This window comes from Vombatus ursinus, unplaced genomic scaffold (genome assembly GCF_900497805.2).
Source record: "Vombatus ursinus unplaced genomic scaffold, bare-nosed wombat genome assembly UNPS02000546.1, whole genome shotgun sequence".
NCBI lineage: Eukaryota > Metazoa > Chordata > Mammalia > Diprotodontia > Vombatidae > Vombatus > Vombatus ursinus.
Genome location: NW_020940324.1, coordinates 622,991 through 643,157, shown reverse-complemented (window position 1 = coordinate 643,157; position 20,167 = coordinate 622,991). Strand labels below are relative to the sequence as shown.

The window sequence follows — 20,167 nt, the reverse complement described above, 5'->3', positions numbered from 1 at the left end:
AGGATCTAAGACATCTCTAGAGGCCTTCTGATGGAAAATGCTAACTACACCCAAAGAAAGAACTACAGAAGCTGAATTGCTATGTTCTTTCTCTTCTGTTGAGTTTTGTTTCTCTTTCTGATGGTTCCTCCTATTGGTTTTAATTTCTACTTACAACATCACTAGTGTGAAAATGTTTAATATGAATGTAAATGTATAGCACATATCAGATTATGCGCCATCTTGGGGAGGGCAGTGGGGAGGAAGGGGGAGAAAAATTTTAAACTCAAAAGCATATGGAAGTGATTATTGATAAATCAAATTAATAAAAAAAAATTAAAAAAAGAAAAAGAAAATACTTCCTTAAAAATGAGAATGGAGCAAATAAAAGCTAGTGACTTTATGAAAAATCAAGGCAGTGTAAAACAAAACTAAAAGAATGAAAAAAATAGAAGACAATGTGAAATATCTCACTGGAAAAACAACTGACCTGGAAAATGGATCCAGGAGAGATAATTTAAAATTATTGGACTATCTGAAAGCCATGATTAAAATAAGAGCCTAGACATCATCTTTCAAGAAATTATCAAGGAAAACTGCCCTGATATTCTAGAACCACAGGGTGAAACAGAAATTGAAAAAATCCACCGATCATCTCTTGAAAAAAAAGGAAAACTCCTAGGAATATTATAGCCAAATTCCAGAGTTCCCAGGTCAAGAAGAAAATATTGCAAGCAGCCAGAAAGAAACAACTCAAGTATTGTGGAAACACAATCAGGATCACACAAGATTTAGCAGCTTCTACACTAAGGGACCAGAGGGCTTGGAATATAATATTCCGGAGGTCAAAGGAAATAGGATTACAGACAAGAATCACCTACCCAGCAAAACTGAGTATCATCCTTCAGGGGAAAAAATGGAAATTCAGTGAAATAGAGGACTTTCAAGCACTCTTGATGAAAAGACCAGAGTTGAATAGAAAATCTGACTTTCAAATACAAGACTCAAGAGAAGCATGAAGAGGTAAACAGGAAAGAGAAATCATAAGGGACTTATTAAGATTGAACTGTTTATATTCCTACAGGGAGAGATGATATTTGTAACTCATGAGACCTTCTGTCAGTATTAGGGTAGTTGGAGGGGAAAAATATAGACAGACAGAAGGCACACGGTGAGTTGAAGATGAAGGGGTGATATCTGGAGAAGAAAATTAAGGGGTGAGAGAGGATTATACTGGGAGCAGGAGAAAGGGAGAGGTAGAATGGGGTAAATTATCTCACAGAAAACAGACAAGAAAAGGTTTTTACAGTGGAGAAGTGGGGGAAGGTGAGAGGGAATGAGTGAATCTTATTCTCATTGGATTTGGCTTAAGGAGGGAATATCATACATACTCAATTGGGTATGGAAATCTCTCTTACCCTACTGGAAAATAGGAGGGAAGGGGATAAGAGAGCAGGAGGATGATAGAAAGGAGGGCAGATTGGGGGAGGGGGTAATCAGAAGCAAACAATTCTGAGGAGGGACAGGGTCAAAAGAGAGAATAGAATAAATGGGGGACGGAATAGGATGAAGAGAAATATAGTTAGTTTTCCACAACATACTACTATGGAAGTGTTTTGCATGACTACACATATATAACCTGTATCGAGTTGCTTACCTTCTCAATAAGGGTGGGTGGGGAGGAAGGAAGGGAGAAAATTTGGAACCCAAAGTTTAAAAAACAAATGTTAAAAACTGTTTTCACATACAACTGGGAAATAAGATACACAGGCAATGGGGTATAGAAATCTATCCTGCCCTACAGGAAAATAGAAGGGGAAGGGGATAAGAGAAGGGGGGGGAGGGATAGAATGGAGATTAGGAAAAGGGGTATTCAAAATGCACACTGTCTTGGGGTGGGGGGAGGGACAAGATGGGGAGAAAATCTGGAACTCAAAATCTTATGGAAGTGAATGTTAAAAACTAAAAATTAATAAATACAAAAATTCTATTTTATTTTCAGTTCTAAATTCTCCCTCTTCTCCCGCCTTCCATAATCATTCAGAAGACAAGAAAAACAAAAACCATCACAAATGTGTATAGTCTTGCAAAATAAATTCCAGCATTAGCCATGTCCAAAAAAAGAAAGAGAAGAAAATATAGATCAATCTGCTCTCTGTGTCCATCAGCTCTCCATCTGGAAGTTAGCCAACATGTTTCAGCATGAACCCTTTAGAATTGTGCTGGGTCACTGTGTTGATCATAGTTCCTAAGTTTTTCAAAGTTGATTATCTTTGTAATATTGCTCTTGCTGTATAAATATTTCTCCTGGTTCTGCGTATTTCACTCTGCATCAGTTACAAAGTCTTTGTAGGTTTTTCTGAAACCCTCTCCATCTCTTGGCTTTCTGGCTATACCCAATCATGTTCTGACTTCAGCTTTGGGTGCTAAGTGATGCCTGTAGTGTTCTAGTAAAGGATTTCAGAGAAGGGCTAGTTCAGTCTCATCTGATTCCCATTTGAAAGTGTTACAGATGAGGAAATCTGGCACCAAGAAAGTCAAGTACCCTGCCTATGGTCATACACCACCACCCACTACCCTCTTTTATCCTCCAATATACTGGAATAGTTCTTTCTGTAAGTTGGCATTTTTAGTTGAAAAAAGAGATGGGACAAACAAAGCCAATGCAATCAAGATTAGGAGGGAAGCAGAAAACTGGGAAAGAATTTTTACAACCAGTGTCTCTGATAAGGACCTCATTTCTCTCTTTTTTTTCCCCCAGCCAAAGACAAGGTTTATTAGAACATCCATCATATTGGGTAGACTCTTAAAGAGTCTGAACATTAGGAAGCTCTTGGCTAAATTATAAGAATCTGAGCCCATGGCTAGATTTTAAGAATCTCAGTATCTTAATGGAGACAAAGTGGACCTTATATACAGAAAGACTATGGGAGGGATCTAGGAGTGGCCAAGTAGTCTATGAGGTAATAGAATTCCAGGGACCTGGATCACAGGGCCAAGGGAAAATGGAGAAGTGGCCTGGGGCCATAAGGAGGTCCACAATGAAAGGCCAATTGATGGGATTATAGCCTTAGGGGAATGCCAGAGATTTGGCCATGTGGGAAAGTCCAGGGTTTTTCCTTTCTGGGGCCCAGATTCCAACCCCATCATTCTCCCCTCAAATAGGAACCCAAATTCTTTTGGGGTAAGGGGCGAAGGTCTCGGCTTCTGAAACTGCTTCCTGCTGGCAAGGGGTGTAGAGCTGTCCCTGCCTCGAGGGAGTCCCAAAAAGGAAGTTGACTAGAACCAAGCACGGGCTGCATCCAGAAACGTGGGGGACACTGGGTGGTACTTGCTGTTTGCTACCAACTGTAGGTGAATGGCCCGTAGTCCAAGTTCAGACACCAGCTTCTTTACTTTGAGCAGGATGTGCTGAACCTGGGTGATGCTTCCAGGCAAAGGATGCCCCAGAGCTCAAGGCCATTGCCAGTGGGCCCATGCTGTAGCTGCTGCCCCTCCCCCTTCCTTCCTTTCCCAGGTGGGGTAGGGTGAAATCAAAGGTATTTCAAAACTCCCTAATGATCAATCACAAAACCTCCAGAATCTGCCAAGAGATTTTTAGCTGTTCTAACTTTCCCCTGTAACCTCCATGAAGGAGGATTCAGAGGTGCAGAGGGAAGGAGAAGCCTCAGGGAACCAAAAAGCAACTGCAGTTCTCCCCAATTCCTTAGCGCCAAGGGAATTAACAGATACACTTCCGGATAGGGCGTCTGTCCTTGTCCTCTATGCTGCAGAAGGTGTACCCAGGTCCATGGCCTTGAACCGATCCAGTGGACTGAGAGCCTGAGAGCCTCAGGCCCAGTGCTAGACAGCCTTGTAACTGTCTGCCAGGAAAGCACCTCCAAGCCTTGGTGCTTGGAGAGCGACCCCAACTGCAGAGCAAGTCTTGGCTGAAGAACTTGGGGTTAGACAGTTTCCCCGTATGGGGAAGAATTCGACCCAAGCCTTCTTTCAGTCAAAGACAAGGTTTATTAGAACATCCATCATATTGGACAGACTCTTAAGGAGTCTGAACATTAGGGAGCTATTGGCCAGATTATAAGAATCTAAGCCCATGGCTAGATTTTAAGATTATCAGTCTCATTTCTAAAATATATAGAGAACTAGGTCAAATTTATAAGAACAGAAGTCACTCTCCAATTGATAAATGGTCAAAGGATATGAACAAGCAGTTTTCAGATGAAGAAATTAAAGCTATCTACAGTCATATGAAAAAAATGCTCTAAACCATTATTGATCAGAGACATGCAAATCAAAATGACTGAGGTACCACATCACACATATCAGCTTGGGTAACATGACAAAACAGGAGAATGATAACCGTTAGAGAAGACATGGGGAAAATTGGAACACTAATGCATTGCTGGCAGAGTTGTGAACTGATCCAGCTATTTTGGAGAGCAATTTGGAACTATGCCCAAAGGCACACAAAAATATGCATACCCTTTGACCCAGCATTAGCACTTCTAGGGCTGTATCCCAAAGGGATCATAAAAATGGGAAAAGGACCCACACGTACACAAGTATTTATAGCAGCTCTTTTTGTGGTGGCAAAGAATTAGAAATGGAGGGGATGCCCATCAATTGGGAAATGGCTGAACAAGTTGTGATATATGAATGTAATGAAATACTATTGTGTTATAAGAAATGATGAGCAAGCAGACTTCAGAAAAACCTAGAAAGACTTATGTGAACTGATGCTGAGTGAACTGAGCAGAACCAGGAGAACATTGTACATAGTAACAGCCACATTGTACGACGGCTAACTTTGCTAGACTTAGCTCTTCTCAGCAATGCAAGGATCTAAGACATCTCCAAAAGTCTCATGGTGGAAAATGCTATCCACATCCAGAGAAAGAACTATGGAGTCTGAACACAGATTGAAGCATACTATTTGCTCTTTTTTTTTTCCTTCTGTCTTGTTTTGTTTCTTCTTTCTTTTGGTTCCTCCTATGGTTTCTAATTCTTCTTTACAACATGACTAATGTGAAAATATATTTAATTGGAATGTATACATAGAGCCTATATCAGATTGCATGCCATCTTGGGGAGGGAGAGAAAATTTAAAACTCAAAAGTTTGTGGAAGTGAATGTTGAAAACTAAAAATAAATTAATTAAAAAAAGAGAGATGGAAATTTAAGATTTGGGTAATTAAAAATGTTTTTAAACTACAGTGTGAGAGTTCAATTATAATTGCTCTCCCCTCCATTTAAAATCTAACAACAACAACAAAAACACAAATTCTTCAAAAAAGTAACTGTTCACAGGTGGGACCAAGTAAGGTATTTGTATACATGACCTTGTTGTAGGGAATTTATTGTAATCCAACCCAACAAAGCAACTACTAAAGGGTCGTCAGTCCCTCAGTGTGTAGAGCCTTCTATTCTCCCTGGCTTGCAATCTCTAGAGACCAATCTTTCCTCTCAGGGTGTTTTTCTTCTTCCTGCCATCTTTCCCCATCACTCCCTACTGAACTACCTGATGTGCTATGTGTCCATGGGAAGGCTTTAAGAGGCCTTTCTTAGCCCATCAGCACCTTAATGATTTTCAGCTCCCAGGGTCTGATGGGGGAATACAGACAGTGCTGCTCCAGGTGCTGTCTCCCCACTGCTCTGGGGTTAGGGGGTTGAAAGAATGTGAGGTAGGGCCCTGGTTAGTTCAGCACAAGAAAAGACCAACTTTGGGCCTTTGGAAATATGAGCAAAGCTTTCTTTTGTAGCACATATTTACTTATCTGTGTAAATGTGGTCATCACCCCAATCCCCATTCTGAGAAGGTAAACTCATGGAGGGCAGGTATTGTTTCATTTCTGTCTCAGTGTTCCCAGCACATAGTCCACAGCCTGATGTATGGCAGGCACGGAATAAATACTGGCTGAATTGAATGACCTTTCCCCTTAATTTCTTTAAGAAACTTTGCTCTTAAAGAACTATAGAGTCTAAATACAGATCAAGGCATACTATTCTCACTTTTTTTTGTTTTTTCTTTCTCATGGTTTTCCCCTTTTGTTGTGATTCTGTTTTCCCAACATGACTAATGTGGAAATATATTTAATATGATTGTACATGTATAACCTATATCAGATTGCTTGCTGTCTTGAGGAGGGGGAAGGGAGGGAGAAAAATTTGGAACTTAAAATCTCATAAAAGGGAATGCTAAAAACTATCTGTACATGTAATTGGAAAAAATAAAATACTATTAAGTGGAGGGGAAAAAGAAAGTTTTGCTCTTAAATCCTTTTTGCTATCTTTGTCACTTCTCTATTTCTCTCTGAGATAAAGGAAAGAAGGGTTTTCCTTCCTCTTCTGGACCAGGAGTGCCAGGTTCCCAGAGGGGCTGGGGTTATTGAAGACAACAGAGTGTGGGGACTACAGGATTCCCAGGAAACTGTGGGGAGTGAGTGGGGACTCTGAGCACCACCCTCTTCAGCCTGGGGCTGGCTGTTTCACATACGTGTCTGTGGTATTTAGTAGCACAATGTGGTAAGGAAAATCCTTCCAGCCCAGGCATCATGATCAGTCCAAATGCTCCTCATCCCTTTCCCCTGCCCCCACCACAAACAGATTTAGGAAGATGGGTAGCTTCTGCTGACACACACCCTGTTCCTCTCAGCAAAGGCTTTAGGCCTGCCCAACCCAAGTTGCTGGCCTGGTGTCTACCCTCAGTTCAAAGCAGAAGAGCCGTGCCCTTGACTGTTCCCTGGTAGTCTAGTCTGGGAATTCCCCTGGATATGAGCCATCCCACAGGCACCAGCAGCTAAGTTCACAGTGCCTCCCTCTCTCACTGGGGCACAGGCCTAGGGCACCAGGAGGTCACCTTGCTTACCTGCATCATGAGGTCCACATAATCCCTGTTCTTCAGTAGGCACAGGTAGGGGTAAAGGCTGGCCTGGCTGTGCTGTGTACTCATGTGGGCTTTTGTCTCCCTGAATGTCTTCAACAAGGCCTTCCGCCACTGGGATTTAAGGTCCTTGAGAAGGTTCCTCTGCAAAGACAGAAAGTGGGCCGTCATTATGATTTCATACTGCCTAAGGGTCTGCTAAGCAGGCCACTATGCTAGCTGGGAACACAAGTCCTGTCTTTGAGAAGTTTCCGATTTTACTAAACTGAGGAGAAAAAATATAGACCAGTTTAGAATGGTGATAACACTTCTCTGAGCTGCAGTCCCTTCTTCAACGTCTGATTACAGGAATTCCGCATCCTCTGCTCTGACATTCTCTGACTCAGCTTCCTGAAGCTCGTCCATCCAGGTGAGTGACCCAGTCTGACCAAAAGAGGGGGTGATCCAGGAAGACCAGAAAACTCAAAGAAGGTTCCACCAAAGAAATGGGACTCAAGCAGGGCCTTGAAGAAATCATACTTAGTCTAAGGGAGGGCAGGGGGCTACTCCAAGGGGGTGGTGTTCCAATCAGCAGGAACCGGAGGAAGAAAGGCAAGAATTCATCCAGCAAGGCAGCTAGGTGGCGAAGTGGATAGAGCACTGGCCCTGGACTAGTAAGGGCCTGGAATGCCAGGTTGAGGAATTTGGACTTTCTCCTACAGGGAGCTAGAAGAGAAGGAAGGTTCTTGGCAGGGGTGACTGAGAGGGGATGACCTGATGGCAAAGTAGTGCTGCACAATGACGGGCCTATCAGTTGGTGAAGGGCAGGTCAAGGGCAAGAAAGACCACCAACAGGTGCCAAAAGGAAGTTCAAATAAGGAGTGCTTGGAAAAGATGGGTGATGATAACAAAAAGACAGCAGATTTACTCAATACTTCTTTACTACTCAATTTACTTCGTTTCCTCTATCAAAAACAACCATATTTAAATTGTGAAGGATAAAACAAAAAGGGTTAACATGGAGTTGAAATCCAGGCAAAGAGATGGTAAGAGAATATCCACTGGACCTTGACCAAACTCACACCACCAATTCCTAGAGTAAAAGAACTTGGCTTCAGTTTCCTCACCTGTAACTGATGACTAAGAATCACTCAATGTTTAAATTTAAGGATTCTTTCATAATTGTAAGAAACAGTTGTCCAAGTCCTTGAGGAAATAAGAAGGAAAAAAGCTAGGGAATACAAGACTGCACTGTACAATCACGAAGAAAAATCAGCCCGGGTGGAGGGTAGGGGGATATTAAGGATGGGTGTGAAATGTCTGAATCCTGCAGGGCACCCAAGGAGCTAGGCCAGGGGTGGGGAACCTGTGGCCTTGAGGCCACATGTGGCCCTCTAGGTACTCAAGTACAGCCCTTTGACTGAATCCAGACTCCACAGAACAAATTCTGTACAGCCTTTTGACTGAGTCCAAATTTTACAGAACAAATCCTTTTATTGAGGATCTGGAGGGCCACATGTGGCCTCGAGGCTGCAGGTTCCCCATCCTTGAGCTAGGCCAACAACAATGAGATAAAGAGTGTGACTGTGTTCTAAGTGGAAGTATATGATGGGAGACAAGCGAACCGTGGAACTGTGTTAAGAGGGGCAGAGCTGTCCAGTGTAAAGCACACTGGATTTGAAATCGAAGGTCTGAGCTTTGAAGCCCAGCTTCTCCCAACTGCCGGTGTGTGACCCTGGGCAAATAATTCTACTTCTCTGAGCCTCACTTACCTCCAGAAGAAATTACACTAAAAAACCTTTAAGTTCCCTTTCAGCTATATATCTATGCTCCTGTATGGCTACTGAGAGGCCCTCAATGATCTTTAAAAAGTCTTATGTAAGAAAGGGTAGGGCTGGTGACAGGGAAATAAATGTTAACCCAATGCTCAAAAAAGGGAAAGAGGGTAGAGCCTCAAAACTCTAGGTCTATGTGCCTAACTTCAATCCTTCGCAAAGCTACGTATCTCTGTGTGTGTATGTCTGTTGTATATGAGCCTAACTTCTTAGCAAAGTTTGTGAATATTATTGTGAAAGGGATGGCTTAGAGTGGGGATCACTAAAAACCAACATGGCTCTTTGAAAAAGAGGTCATGACAGATTAAACTAAGTTTCTTTTCTTTTCTTTTTTTTCTGGTTAGGCAATGGGGTTAAGTGACTTAAGTTTTTTTCAAGAAAGGTTTCTAGACCCTTGATTGGGAAATTCTCCCTCTTTAGATCACCTCTATTTCAGCAGAGCAATTGGCAAAAATCTTTTCGGCTACCTACTTGGACCAGATGAAGAGAGGACTACAGTTAGGATTCTGTAGCTGGTTTAATGACCAGAGTCAAAGAGTAATCATTAATTGATTGAGTTAACCTGGAAGGAGTCTCTACTGCAGTGCCCTCGGGATCTGTCCTTGGCTCTATGTTGTTAAGCATTTTTATCAATGCTTTGGATGAAATCTCAGATGGTTAACTTATCAAATTTGAACACAATACAAAAGGAGGGACAATTAATATGCTGGGTGACAGGATCAGGATGTAAAAAGCCCTCAAAAGGCTAGAACAATGGGATGAATCTAATAACACAGAAAGGCATAAAAAGAAATTTAAAGTTATAAAGTTTAAAAAAATCAACTCTAAGAAAAATATGACAGGGAAGGTGTGATTAGACAAAGAGTTCACATGAAAAAGATCAGGGACTTTCAGTGGGCAGCTAGACAGCACAATGGATAGAGCGCTGGGCCTGGATCAAGAAGACTTTATCTTCCTGAGTTTAAATCTAGCCTTAGACATTTACTAACTGTGTGACCCTAGCCAAGTCACTTAACTGTGTGCCTCAGCTCCTCATCTGTAAAATGAGATGGAGGGGGAAGATCCTGAGAAGATAATGGAGCAGGTCAGAGAATTCTAGGCTCTCCCAAATTCCAGAACATCACCTCAAAATGAATGTAGAATAGCAGAAATAAATAGGGTAAAGTAGTTGTCCTCCTAAGACACCCTGAGGTCCTCTCAGGAAAGACTTGACCTCCAGGGGCACAGGTGTGGCCAGAGTAAAGTGCAAACACCTGCAGGGCAACTGCACTGAATCAACAACCAACAAGCTCTGGGGACAGCTGGGCCTGGGAGGCAGCCTCTGCCTAGAGCTAGGCCAACAGCAAAGAGATAAAGAGTGTGATTGTGTTTTAAGTGGAAGTATATGATGAGAGACAAATGAACTGAGGAAACTGTATAACAGAGGGGCAGAGCTGTCCAGTGTAAAGCACACTGGATTTGAAATCGAACATCTGGGCTTTGAAGCCCAGCTTTTCCCAACTGCCTGTGTGTGACCCTCTCTCTCACCTCACAGACAGTGATATATGTAAGTGGGGGAGGGCTGAAGGACCCTCTGCTGTCAAGGGATGCCAGGCACAGGTGTGCTCACTAGGCAAGGTCTGCTTGGTGGAGACCTTGCTGACTGGAGGCACTTGCAGGAGAGTGGAGTCCCTGCTTTTAGCACCAGGGCAGAGGGAAGAGCTGAAGTTTGTAGCTGCTGGAGGGACTGCAGGGAGTAAGAGCATTTTTCTAGCACAGCATGGCTGGGGGCCATAGCTGTGATTTAGGGGTAAAGAGAAGTGCCCAAGGTTGAGTCTCAGAAAATAATAGTAAGAAGGACCTGAAGCCTGGGGCACCATTCCCCTCACCCTGGGACTAAAGTCAATTACAATAATAAACTGCTAAAATAAGAGAAAACAAAATAAAAAGGAGTAAGCAAAAGAGAAAGAACCCAACCACAGACAGCTACTAAGGGAATAAAGAAAAACTGGGTTCATAATTCAGATTAGTGAAGTTAAAAATCCACTCCTAATTCAAAGAGAAAAATCAAATGGTCACAAGTCAAAAACAGTTCTTGGAAGAACTGAAAAAGGACTTCAAAAATCAAATAAGACAAATTGGGGAAAAATGAGGAAAAAAAATAAGAACAATCCAAGAAAATCAAGAAAATTATGAAAAGAAATTCATCTAATTGGAAAAAGAGATCCAAAAACTTAAGGAAGAAAATAACTCCTTGAAAACTAGAATTAGACAAGGGGAAGCTAATGACATTATAAGACACCAAGAAATAATAAAATAAAATCTCAAAAGAATGAAAAAATAGAAGAGAATGAAACATCTTATTAGAAAAATAAAGGATCTGGAGAACAGATTGAGGAGAAACAATATAAGAATTGCTGGACTACCTGAAAGTTACAACCAAAAAAAGAATCTTGATACAATATTACAAGAAATTATTAAGGAAAATTGCCCTGAAATTTTAGAATGAGAGGGTAAAGTGGAAATAGGAAAAATCCACCCATCATCACCTGAAAAAGATCCCAGGAAGAAAACTTACAGGAATATCATAGACAAGTTTCAAAGCTTCCAGGTTAAAGAGAAAATACTACAAGCAACAAGAAAAAAACAACTTATATACTGCAGAGCTACAATCAGGATTATACAAGATCTAGCAGCTTCTACATTAAAAGATTACAGGTCTTAGAACATAGTATTTTAAAGAGCAAAAGAGCTGGGGTTACAACCAAAAATAACTTACCCAGCAAAGTTGAGTATAATCCTGAACAAAAAAAATGGGCATTCAATGAAGTGAAAGACTTTCAGGTATTTATGATGAAAAGACCAGAACTGAATGGAAAATTTGATATATAAGATTCAGGAGAAACATAAGGTAAACATTTAAGCCGAATTATAAGGGACTCAATAAGGTCAAACTGTTTACTTCTTATATGTGAAAATATTGTGAGTTCTCTTAGGACAGTCATCATTACTTGGGTAATTTGAAAGCAAAGCTTGGACTGAGCCGAGTATGATGGGTTGTTTCTAAAAAATAAAACTGGCTAGAGAGAAGTAAGAAGGAGCAATTAGCTCATACAAATGAGGTATGAATATGATACAGAAGAAACAAGTGAGGGGTAGAGGGCTGGTAATGCTGGAACCTTACTCTTATCAGAACTGTGGGAACAACATATACATCTAGAAGGGTATAACTGTCCTCTAAATTTATAAAGAAATAAGAGGCTGAGTGGATAGGACAAGGGAGGGACTTTTAAAAGGGTGCCTAGATTAAGGAATAGGAGGATAACCCTGTACTTGACAAATGTAAGAGTTAAGTTTTTGTGATAAGAAATCATTATTTGCTAAAAATTATTGGGAGAGCTGGAAAACAGTCTGGCAGAAATTGGGCATAGATGAATATCTTAAACCATGTACTAAAATAAGATCAAAATTGATATATAACCTAGATATAAAGGAAATTATCATAAGAAAGTTAGAATATGGAACATATTACTTATCAGACTCATGAATAGGAGAACAATTTATGAATAAAGAGAAAGAGGGCACTGTGAGATATAAAATGGACAATTTCGACTATATTAAATTTAAAAGTTTTTGTACAAATAAAACCAATGTAGCCAAGATTAGAAGGAAAGCAGAAAATTGGGGGAAAATTGTCATAGACAAGTCTCTCAGATAAAGGTCTCATTTCTCAAATACATAAAGAACTTTGCCAAATTTACAAGCAGAAGACTCATTTCTCCAACCGATACCTGATCAAAGGATATGGACAGGCAGTTTTTTGATGAGGAAATCAAAACTATATACAGTCATATAAGAAAATGCTCTAAATCATTATTGATTAGAGAAATGAAAACTTTGAGAGATCATCTCACCTCTATCAGATTGGCTAAAATGGTAGATGCCCTTCAACTGGGGAATGGCTAAACAAGCTTTGGTATATGATTGTGATGGAATACTACTGTATTATAAGAAATGATGAGCTGACTGACTTGCATGAAAAAAATGAGAAGCAAAATGAGCAGCACCAAGACAATAGCATACACAATAATAGAAACATTGTCCTAAGAACAACTTTGAATGACTAATTCATCTTGAGTATCATAAATACTCAAACCAACTACAAAGGACCTATGAAGGAAGATGCTATCCACCTCCAGAGAAAAAACTAACAAAAGTATGTATAATATGGTTTTGCATATATGTATGTATATGCGTACGTATGTATGTGTATGTATGCGTGTGTGTGTGTGTGTGTGTTTATATTCACATGTATAGCCTTCTCAAGGGTGGGGTGGGGAAGAAAGAAAAAAAATAAAAAGTGCACAGCAGAGAACAAAAGAAAACTTAGAAGGAAGCACAGAAAAGCTGGGTAGCTTTGAAAACAATGTATAGTATTTATTACATAATTTTGAAAAAATAAAAATAAATAAAATAAAATAAGCTGGAGAAGAAAATAGCAAACCACCCCGCTATCTTTGCCAAGAAAACCCCAAAAGGGTCACAAAGAGTAGGACACAACTAAAAATGACTGAACAACAACAGCCACAAGTACAAAGAGTCACCAATGGCACACGGCAGCTCCCTTTACCAAGTAACCCAAGATTAAATTGTGTGAATAGAGGCTTAGCATTTAGAATTAGATGAGAAGCCCTAATTCACAGTGCTCAAGTCTGGGTAGCCCATTTTAGAAAGAATTCTGACAAATGGAAGCACATGTGAAGAAGGGTAACCAGGATGGTGAGTAGCATGGAAATCGTGCCACGGCAATTGGCTGAAGAATTGAAAGTTGTGTAGCTAGACGAAGGGAAGACTTAAATAAAGACTATGTAGCTACCTTAAAATATCTTAAGGGTCATTATGGCAAACTTTGCTGCTTAGCCTCAAAGGGAAGAACTATAAGCAAAGGGTAGAAGGTGCAGAGAAAGAGATTTCAATTCAATGTAAGAAAAAACTTCCTAACACTGAAAACTCTCCCCAAAAAGAATGGGCTGCTCTGAGAGGCAGTAGTGAGTTCCCCGTTCCAGGAATCTCAAGTAGAGGCTGGACAACCCTTTGTTTGTTAGGTATGCATTAGAGGGGATTCCTGCTAATGTTGTGGATTAGACAGAGATTTTGGCATCCAACTGGGAAGCTACTGCAACAATTCAGACACAAGGTGCTAAGGGCTAAAGCAGAGATGGCAGAAATGAAAAAGATGCCCAGTTGAATGGAGAGAGTAAGATGGCAGCAATGCCAGCGCTGAGATGTGCTTTTGAGGAGCTCTGAGGAGAAGGGTTTCCATCTAGTTCTCACTGACCCTGCCTTATCTTCTCTTTCTCCTTCGCTATAGCCAAGCCTCTCCTACCCCTGGATAAGCTGTGAATGGCAGCTCCACTGTAATGTGCATTCTATGAATGGGATGATATCTTGAAAGGTTTCCTGAAATCTTCTAGGTCCCTTCTTTCTCTTTTCTCCGGAGTCAGTGATACCTACACTTTCCTCTCTTGCCTCTGGGCCACCAACCCTTTCCTTTCTATATCGTTAGCCAAACATGTGGCTGCAATACACCCAGGCCAGTCCCCTTAGCCAACCTCAAGAAACTAGCCCCACCCCTGGGGGGAGAAGAAAAGAGCAGGCAACTGACAAGTGTGTATGAGGTTCCCAGAAGAGCAGGCGGCTTCCCTGGAGCTCAGCAGCAACTTGCAACCCCTAGATCAAATGCAGGCCACAGGGGGAGAGGGTGGGTGACAGGACAGATGGATCTGAGATCAGAGACGGCAGGAGAATAGAGGACTCACTGCTTGACAACTATTTTTCGTTACTGGTGTCTTCTCCACCGAGTCAATAGTGATTGTCATGGCTGACTCCAACGTTAGCTGCTGCTGGAAGCGTTTCTGCAGCTCGAGCAGAGGCAGTGGCAGCTTCGGGTAAGACGCAGGCTTCTCCTACAAACCCAAAACAGTAACACCAATTATACATCACAGAAGTTAATTCTTGACCACCCCACCAATGGGGGGAGAGGCACAGATGAGATGAGAAGGCAGCCAATCAAAGCCAGACATGGCTTGACATGGCGTAGAAACAAAGGGTCACCCTCCAGCAGTCCAAGAGCCTCTCCCTCAGGAAGGAGCCCACCTATGACAGTAAGCACCAAGAAGTATGACTGTCTTTCCTAACAGTGCAGTCCTGATTTCTCTTATGATGACCTTATGGATGACCTGTCATCCAGACCTTTTATCCTAACCCCTTCTGAGCCTCTGGGGTTATCAGCATGATTCTGCAATGACCATCAAAGAGTTTCTGCTGCTCTTTATTCACAAACTCTGACAGTCTAAAAGGACCACAGAATAGTATGGTCCAACCCCTTGGTTTTAAAGGGGAGAAAACAGGCTCAGAAAGAGGAATGAACTCGTTCACAATGATGGTGCTAGTAACTGGAAGAAGCAGGACTCAAGCCCAGGGACCGGAGCCCTTCAGCTTCTCCAAAGGAACAGCCTCAAGACAAGCCCTATTCAAAACATGGACTTGCGGTAGAATGAGCTAAGTGCCCTCACAGCCCTGAGTGAAGTGAATCAAAAGGACGCCCAAGGTCACCTTGGAATAGAAGTCTCTAAGCAGAGGAGATATGGCGATCTTGTGGGAGGATGCTGGGGGGGGTGAGAATCCTGGCTCCACCTTCTGGATGGCTTTCAGCACCATCATCCTCTCCTGCTTGTGGAGTGCCCCCTTGTGGAAAAGGTTCTCCAGCTGCAGGCCATCTGTCACCATCTGCTTCAGACAGCTGTGTGGAAAGGCAGACAAATAAGAAGCTAGGGCCAGTGGTTCCCTCCTTTATAGATTTAATGTCTCCTTAGGATAATTTAATTCAGCAACTAGTAATGAAACTCCTACTACGTGCCAGAGGCATTATGCTTTATACTGCAAACAAAAAGCCAAAAACAGAATAGACCTTGCCTGTCCCGTATGGAACTCACAACATAAAGATTCCCAGACAGAGAAGTATAAGATAGGGAGTGAAGCCAAGACATCCAAGTACTTTCAGAAATATCTGAAGAGGAAGAGCACTATTTGCTAGGTGGGAAGGCTTCATGATGGTGGTGGCACCAGAGCTGAGCCCTGAAGGAAGACCAGATTTATCAAAGGTAAGAATGAAGGAGAACCTGATGCAAAGATTCTTAATTTTATGTAATCAAAATTTTACCTCACTTGAGTCTATCTATCCCTTGTTTTATAATGAACTCTTCTCTACATAGGTCTGACAGGTCATTTCGTTCTTATTCCTCCTAAGCTGTTTATGATGTCACTTTTAATGCCAAAGTCATGGACCCATTTGGAGATTATCTTGGTATTCAGTGTGAAATGCTGGTCCACATCTACTTTCTGTAAGACTGTTTTCCAGTTTTCCCAACAGTTTTTGTCAAATAGTGAGCTCTTGTAGCAACAGCTAGGATCTCTGGGTTTAACAAACACTAGGCTACTATGCTTGTTTGTTTCTGTATATCTCTAATTTATTCCCCAGATCAACCTATTTCTAAACCAGTACCAGACTGTTTTTAATTACTGTTTTGTAGTACAGTTTGAGATGTGGTACTGCTAAGCCTCCTTCTTTCTCACTTGTTTTCATCACTTTCTGTGAATTTCTTGAATTTATATTCATCCAAATGAATTGTATTATTTTTTTCTAGCTCTTTAAAATGTTGGTGCTTGGTACTTCGTTAGTGGTTTGATTAACATGGCACTAGTAACCTGATCTTAAGTGAATAAATTAATTAAAGTGACAGTAACATTTTTATTATATTGGCTCACTGGCTTATCCATAAGCAATGACTATTTCTCCAATTATTTAAATATGTCTTTATTTGTTGAAGTGTTTCATATTTGTGTTCATATAGTTCCTATGTGTGTCTTGACAGATTCTCAAGTATTTTATACTTTTTTATATATGTTATTTTAAGTGGAATTTATTTCTCCAGCTGAATTTTATTGGTAATACCCAAAACAGCTGCTCACTTCTGTGTTTTTTAATATCCTGAAACTTTGCTGAAAAGGTCGTCTTGATTAGTTTTTTGGTAATCTCTCTAGGGTTTTCTAAGTAAACCATCATATTATCTGCCAAAAAACAGTATTTTCTTTCCTTTTTGCCCCTGCTTACTCCTTCCATTTCTTCTCCTTGTTTTACTGCTATAAGTTAGCATTCTTAAAGCTCTACTGAATAGTAATGACACTAGAGGACATCTTTGCTCTACCCTAGATCTCACTACAAAGGCCTTTACAGAGAACTTTGCCTCTTGGTTTTAGATAGATACTATTTATCATATTAAGGAAAGATCCACGTATTCCTGTGCTTTCTAGTGTTTTTAACAGAACTGTAGCTTGTCAAGAGCTTCTTCTGCTTTTATTGATTTAATCACGAATTTTATTGTTCTTGTATCTTGTTATTAACATAGTCAATTTTGTTTATAGTTTTCCTAATAACCAGTCCTGCATTCCTGATATAAATCCAATCTGGTCATAATGCATGATCTTTGTGATAGGTTGCTATAGTTGGGGCAACTAGGTGGTGCAGTGGATAGAGCATCAGTCCTGAAGTCAGGAGGACCTGAGTTCAAATCCAGCCTCAGACACTTGACACTTACTAGCTGTGTGACTCTGGGCATGTCACTTAACCCCAATTGCCTCACCAAAAAAAAAACATGTTGCTGTAGTCTTCTTGTAATATTGTATTTAATATGTTTGCATCAATTTCACTAGAGATATTGGTTTATAGTTTTCTTTCTCTCTTTTGATTCTCCTTGGCTTAGGGATAAAGACTATACTGCATCACAAAAATAATTTGGTAAGACCACCTCTTCCCCCCACCTCTTTTTTTCCTAAAAAAAACTTGGGAAGACTAGTATGAACTGATGCATAGTGAAGTGTACAGAACCAGGAGAACTATTTATACTGTAACAGTAATACTGTAAACTGCTACTATTATAAATAGTAAAATTACAAAAATCAACTTTGGAAAACTCAGTAACTGATCAATACAAAGATCCACCACAATCCCAAAGAACTCATGCTGAAACATGCTACACACCTCCAGAAAGAGAGCTGATGGATTCAGAGAGCAGACCGAAGTATATTTTCTTCTTTCTTCTTCTTGCTTTTATTTTTTTTGGGGGGGGGATGTTGTAGAAAGGTGGAATATGGCTAATGTGGAAACATGTTTTGCATGACTACACATATCTGTAATGGGTTTTATTTTCTCAATAGATGGGGGAGGGGAACAAACTGAAAATTTCTTTTTTTTTAAAGGAAAAGGAAAAAAAAGATACTTTTCAGTGTGGCCTGGTAGACAGAGTACTAGGCTATAAAATTAGGAACACTTAGGCTCAACTCCCTCCAGTGACAATTAGCTAAATGATCATCTACAAGTTATTTAACCTTTCTAGCTCAGTGTCCTCCCCTGTAAAATGCAGTATCTACCTCACAAGAATATTATAAGGTTCCAACAGCACTTTGCAAAAATGTCAAGTGCTGGGATAGGGGAGGGGGAAAGAACTATTGATTCCCAGAGAGGGCAGGGTCAGGAAGGAATCTGGCGAAGGCCTCCACTGGCAGAAAGAATGAGGAAAAGCAAGTGAGAGAGGACCCAAGTCAAGTCACCCAGAAGACTTCCTACCACTTGCTCTACCTTGGATGTGCTCCTGAACAGCAAGAACTTTTGACCTTAGTGTTTGGACCTGACCAAAGTGCCCACCAGAGGACAGCTCCCCACTTCCCTCCCACCGCACCGCCACTTGAGGCTTCTGGGAACTACTGTCCCTCCTGTCAGCTCTTTTTTTTACTACCTCCACAATTAGGGCAACCCAAACAGTTCTCAGCAAAGCCCTTTCCTTTCCCTCCTCTCTCAGAACTCTCTGTCCCCTGGGGTCTCAGGCCCCCCAAGAAGGTGAAAAGGAACAGGACCATAGGACACTGAAGCTGGAAAGAGGCCCTATGCGGCAAGTCTAGCCCCTGACATCAGTCTTTGGGGAGAATATTAAAAAGGCCTTTCAAGGAGGGACAGGGCACCAGATAGCAAATGATCTGGGAATAGAGACTTGGATTACCTGCAGGATTTGTGGACTGTAGACCTGAGCCTGGGCTCAGAAATGCTCAGAGGGGGTGAGGGGACCAAGCAAGCCACCACCAGCACAATATGTGTGCTCAGTGAGTAAGCTGCCAGTAAGTTCAGATCAGGACTAAGACCAAGACCTGGAGAGAGCAGCTGAAGTCTGGGATGAGAGTTGTAGAAAGCTGAAACCCTTGGAGGACTGGAGAAGTAGAACTTCAGTTTAATTCCAAGGTCCTTCTGTACAGAACCACTGGCTTTGGAATCAGAGGACCTGGGCTCAAATCCTGGCTTTTCAACTTGTGTGACCTGGGGTAAGTCACTTCACTTTGCTGATTCTTTTTCCTCACTTCTAAAGTGAAAGGACTGGGGGCAGCTAGGTGGCGCAGTAGATAGAGCACCGGCCCTGAAGTCAGGAGGACCTGAGTTCAAATCCGGCCTCAGACCAAACACTTGACACTTACTAGCTGTGTGACCCTGGGCAAGTCACTTAACCCCAATTGCCTTAAAAAAAAAAAAGTGAAAGGACTGGCCCAGGTGACCACCTCCAGATCTCTGAACAAAGGGAGTGCAGAGCAGAATGGCACAGGGGTGCCATATACACACTGCACTGATTCCCAGGGAGATAAAAGGCATGCTTGAGTAGAAAGGGAACCATCAGTAGGCCCAGGGGCAGCTTTACCTCTCGATGATTTTGAAGTCTGCATTTACTCGACCCATACACTCCAGAACTGAAGCATAGGAAACCAGGTCAGGAGTCAGCCCCGACTCATTCATCACGGAAAACAAGGTGCTTATTTGATGCAAGGATCCCTGAGAGAAGGGGAAATAGACAAAAGGCCTGAGCTCTTAGTCACAGAAGCCTTACCCAGGCCTTCGGTGGAACCACCCCTTTCCAATAATCCCACCAACATTGTCCACTGCCCCTCAGTCAAATGATCTCTGTACTGTGCCTCCCCCCTCCCTCCTTAACCAAATTTGTTAAGTTACCTGGGTTCACACTTGTTGTAATGATTCCCCTCCCCCAAAACATTACCTGCCCCACTCTGCTGCCAAAAAGAGAAGAAAGCAACACCTAGTGAGAGTTAGAGAGCCCAATCCACACTGATGACAGAGCTGCCACTTGTCCCCAACTTTAATAGCTTCCATAAAGGATGCAGACATGGGCACAATGGAGGCAGAAGCAAAAGGGTGTCACCATGGGAAAAATGGGCAGGATGGAGGGAAGTGGGCTACCCAGGCAGGAACATCCTCCACCTGCACTGGGCAAGAGCTGAGGAGGCCTTCTAGTGTAGTCACAGGCCAGGGCTGATTAATTTTTCTGAACTTTAGTTTCCTCATTTGTGAAATGGGGATAGCTACCTCATAAGGTTGTTGTGAGTCTTAAATGAGAAAGAA

At 41.7% G+C, this 20,167-nt stretch overlaps 1 protein-coding gene across 1 annotated transcript in view; it reads right to left on the bottom strand.

Moving 5' to 3' along the window:
- The window catches only part of POLRMT (RNA polymerase mitochondrial), a 47,557-nt gene that overhangs the window by 16,559 nt on the left and 10,831 nt on the right, over positions 1-20,167 (bottom strand). Inside the window, exons 4-7 of the mRNA XM_027859123.1 lie at positions 19,452-19,582; positions 15,268-15,454; positions 14,472-14,618; positions 6,845-7,003 (exon numbers count right to left, since the gene is read on the bottom strand). Of these exons, the coding sequence (XP_027714924.1) occupies positions 6,845-7,003; positions 14,472-14,618; positions 15,268-15,454; positions 19,452-19,582 (624 nt within the window). The remainder of the gene's footprint in view (positions 1-6,844; positions 7,004-14,471; positions 14,619-15,267; positions 15,455-19,451; positions 19,583-20,167) is intronic.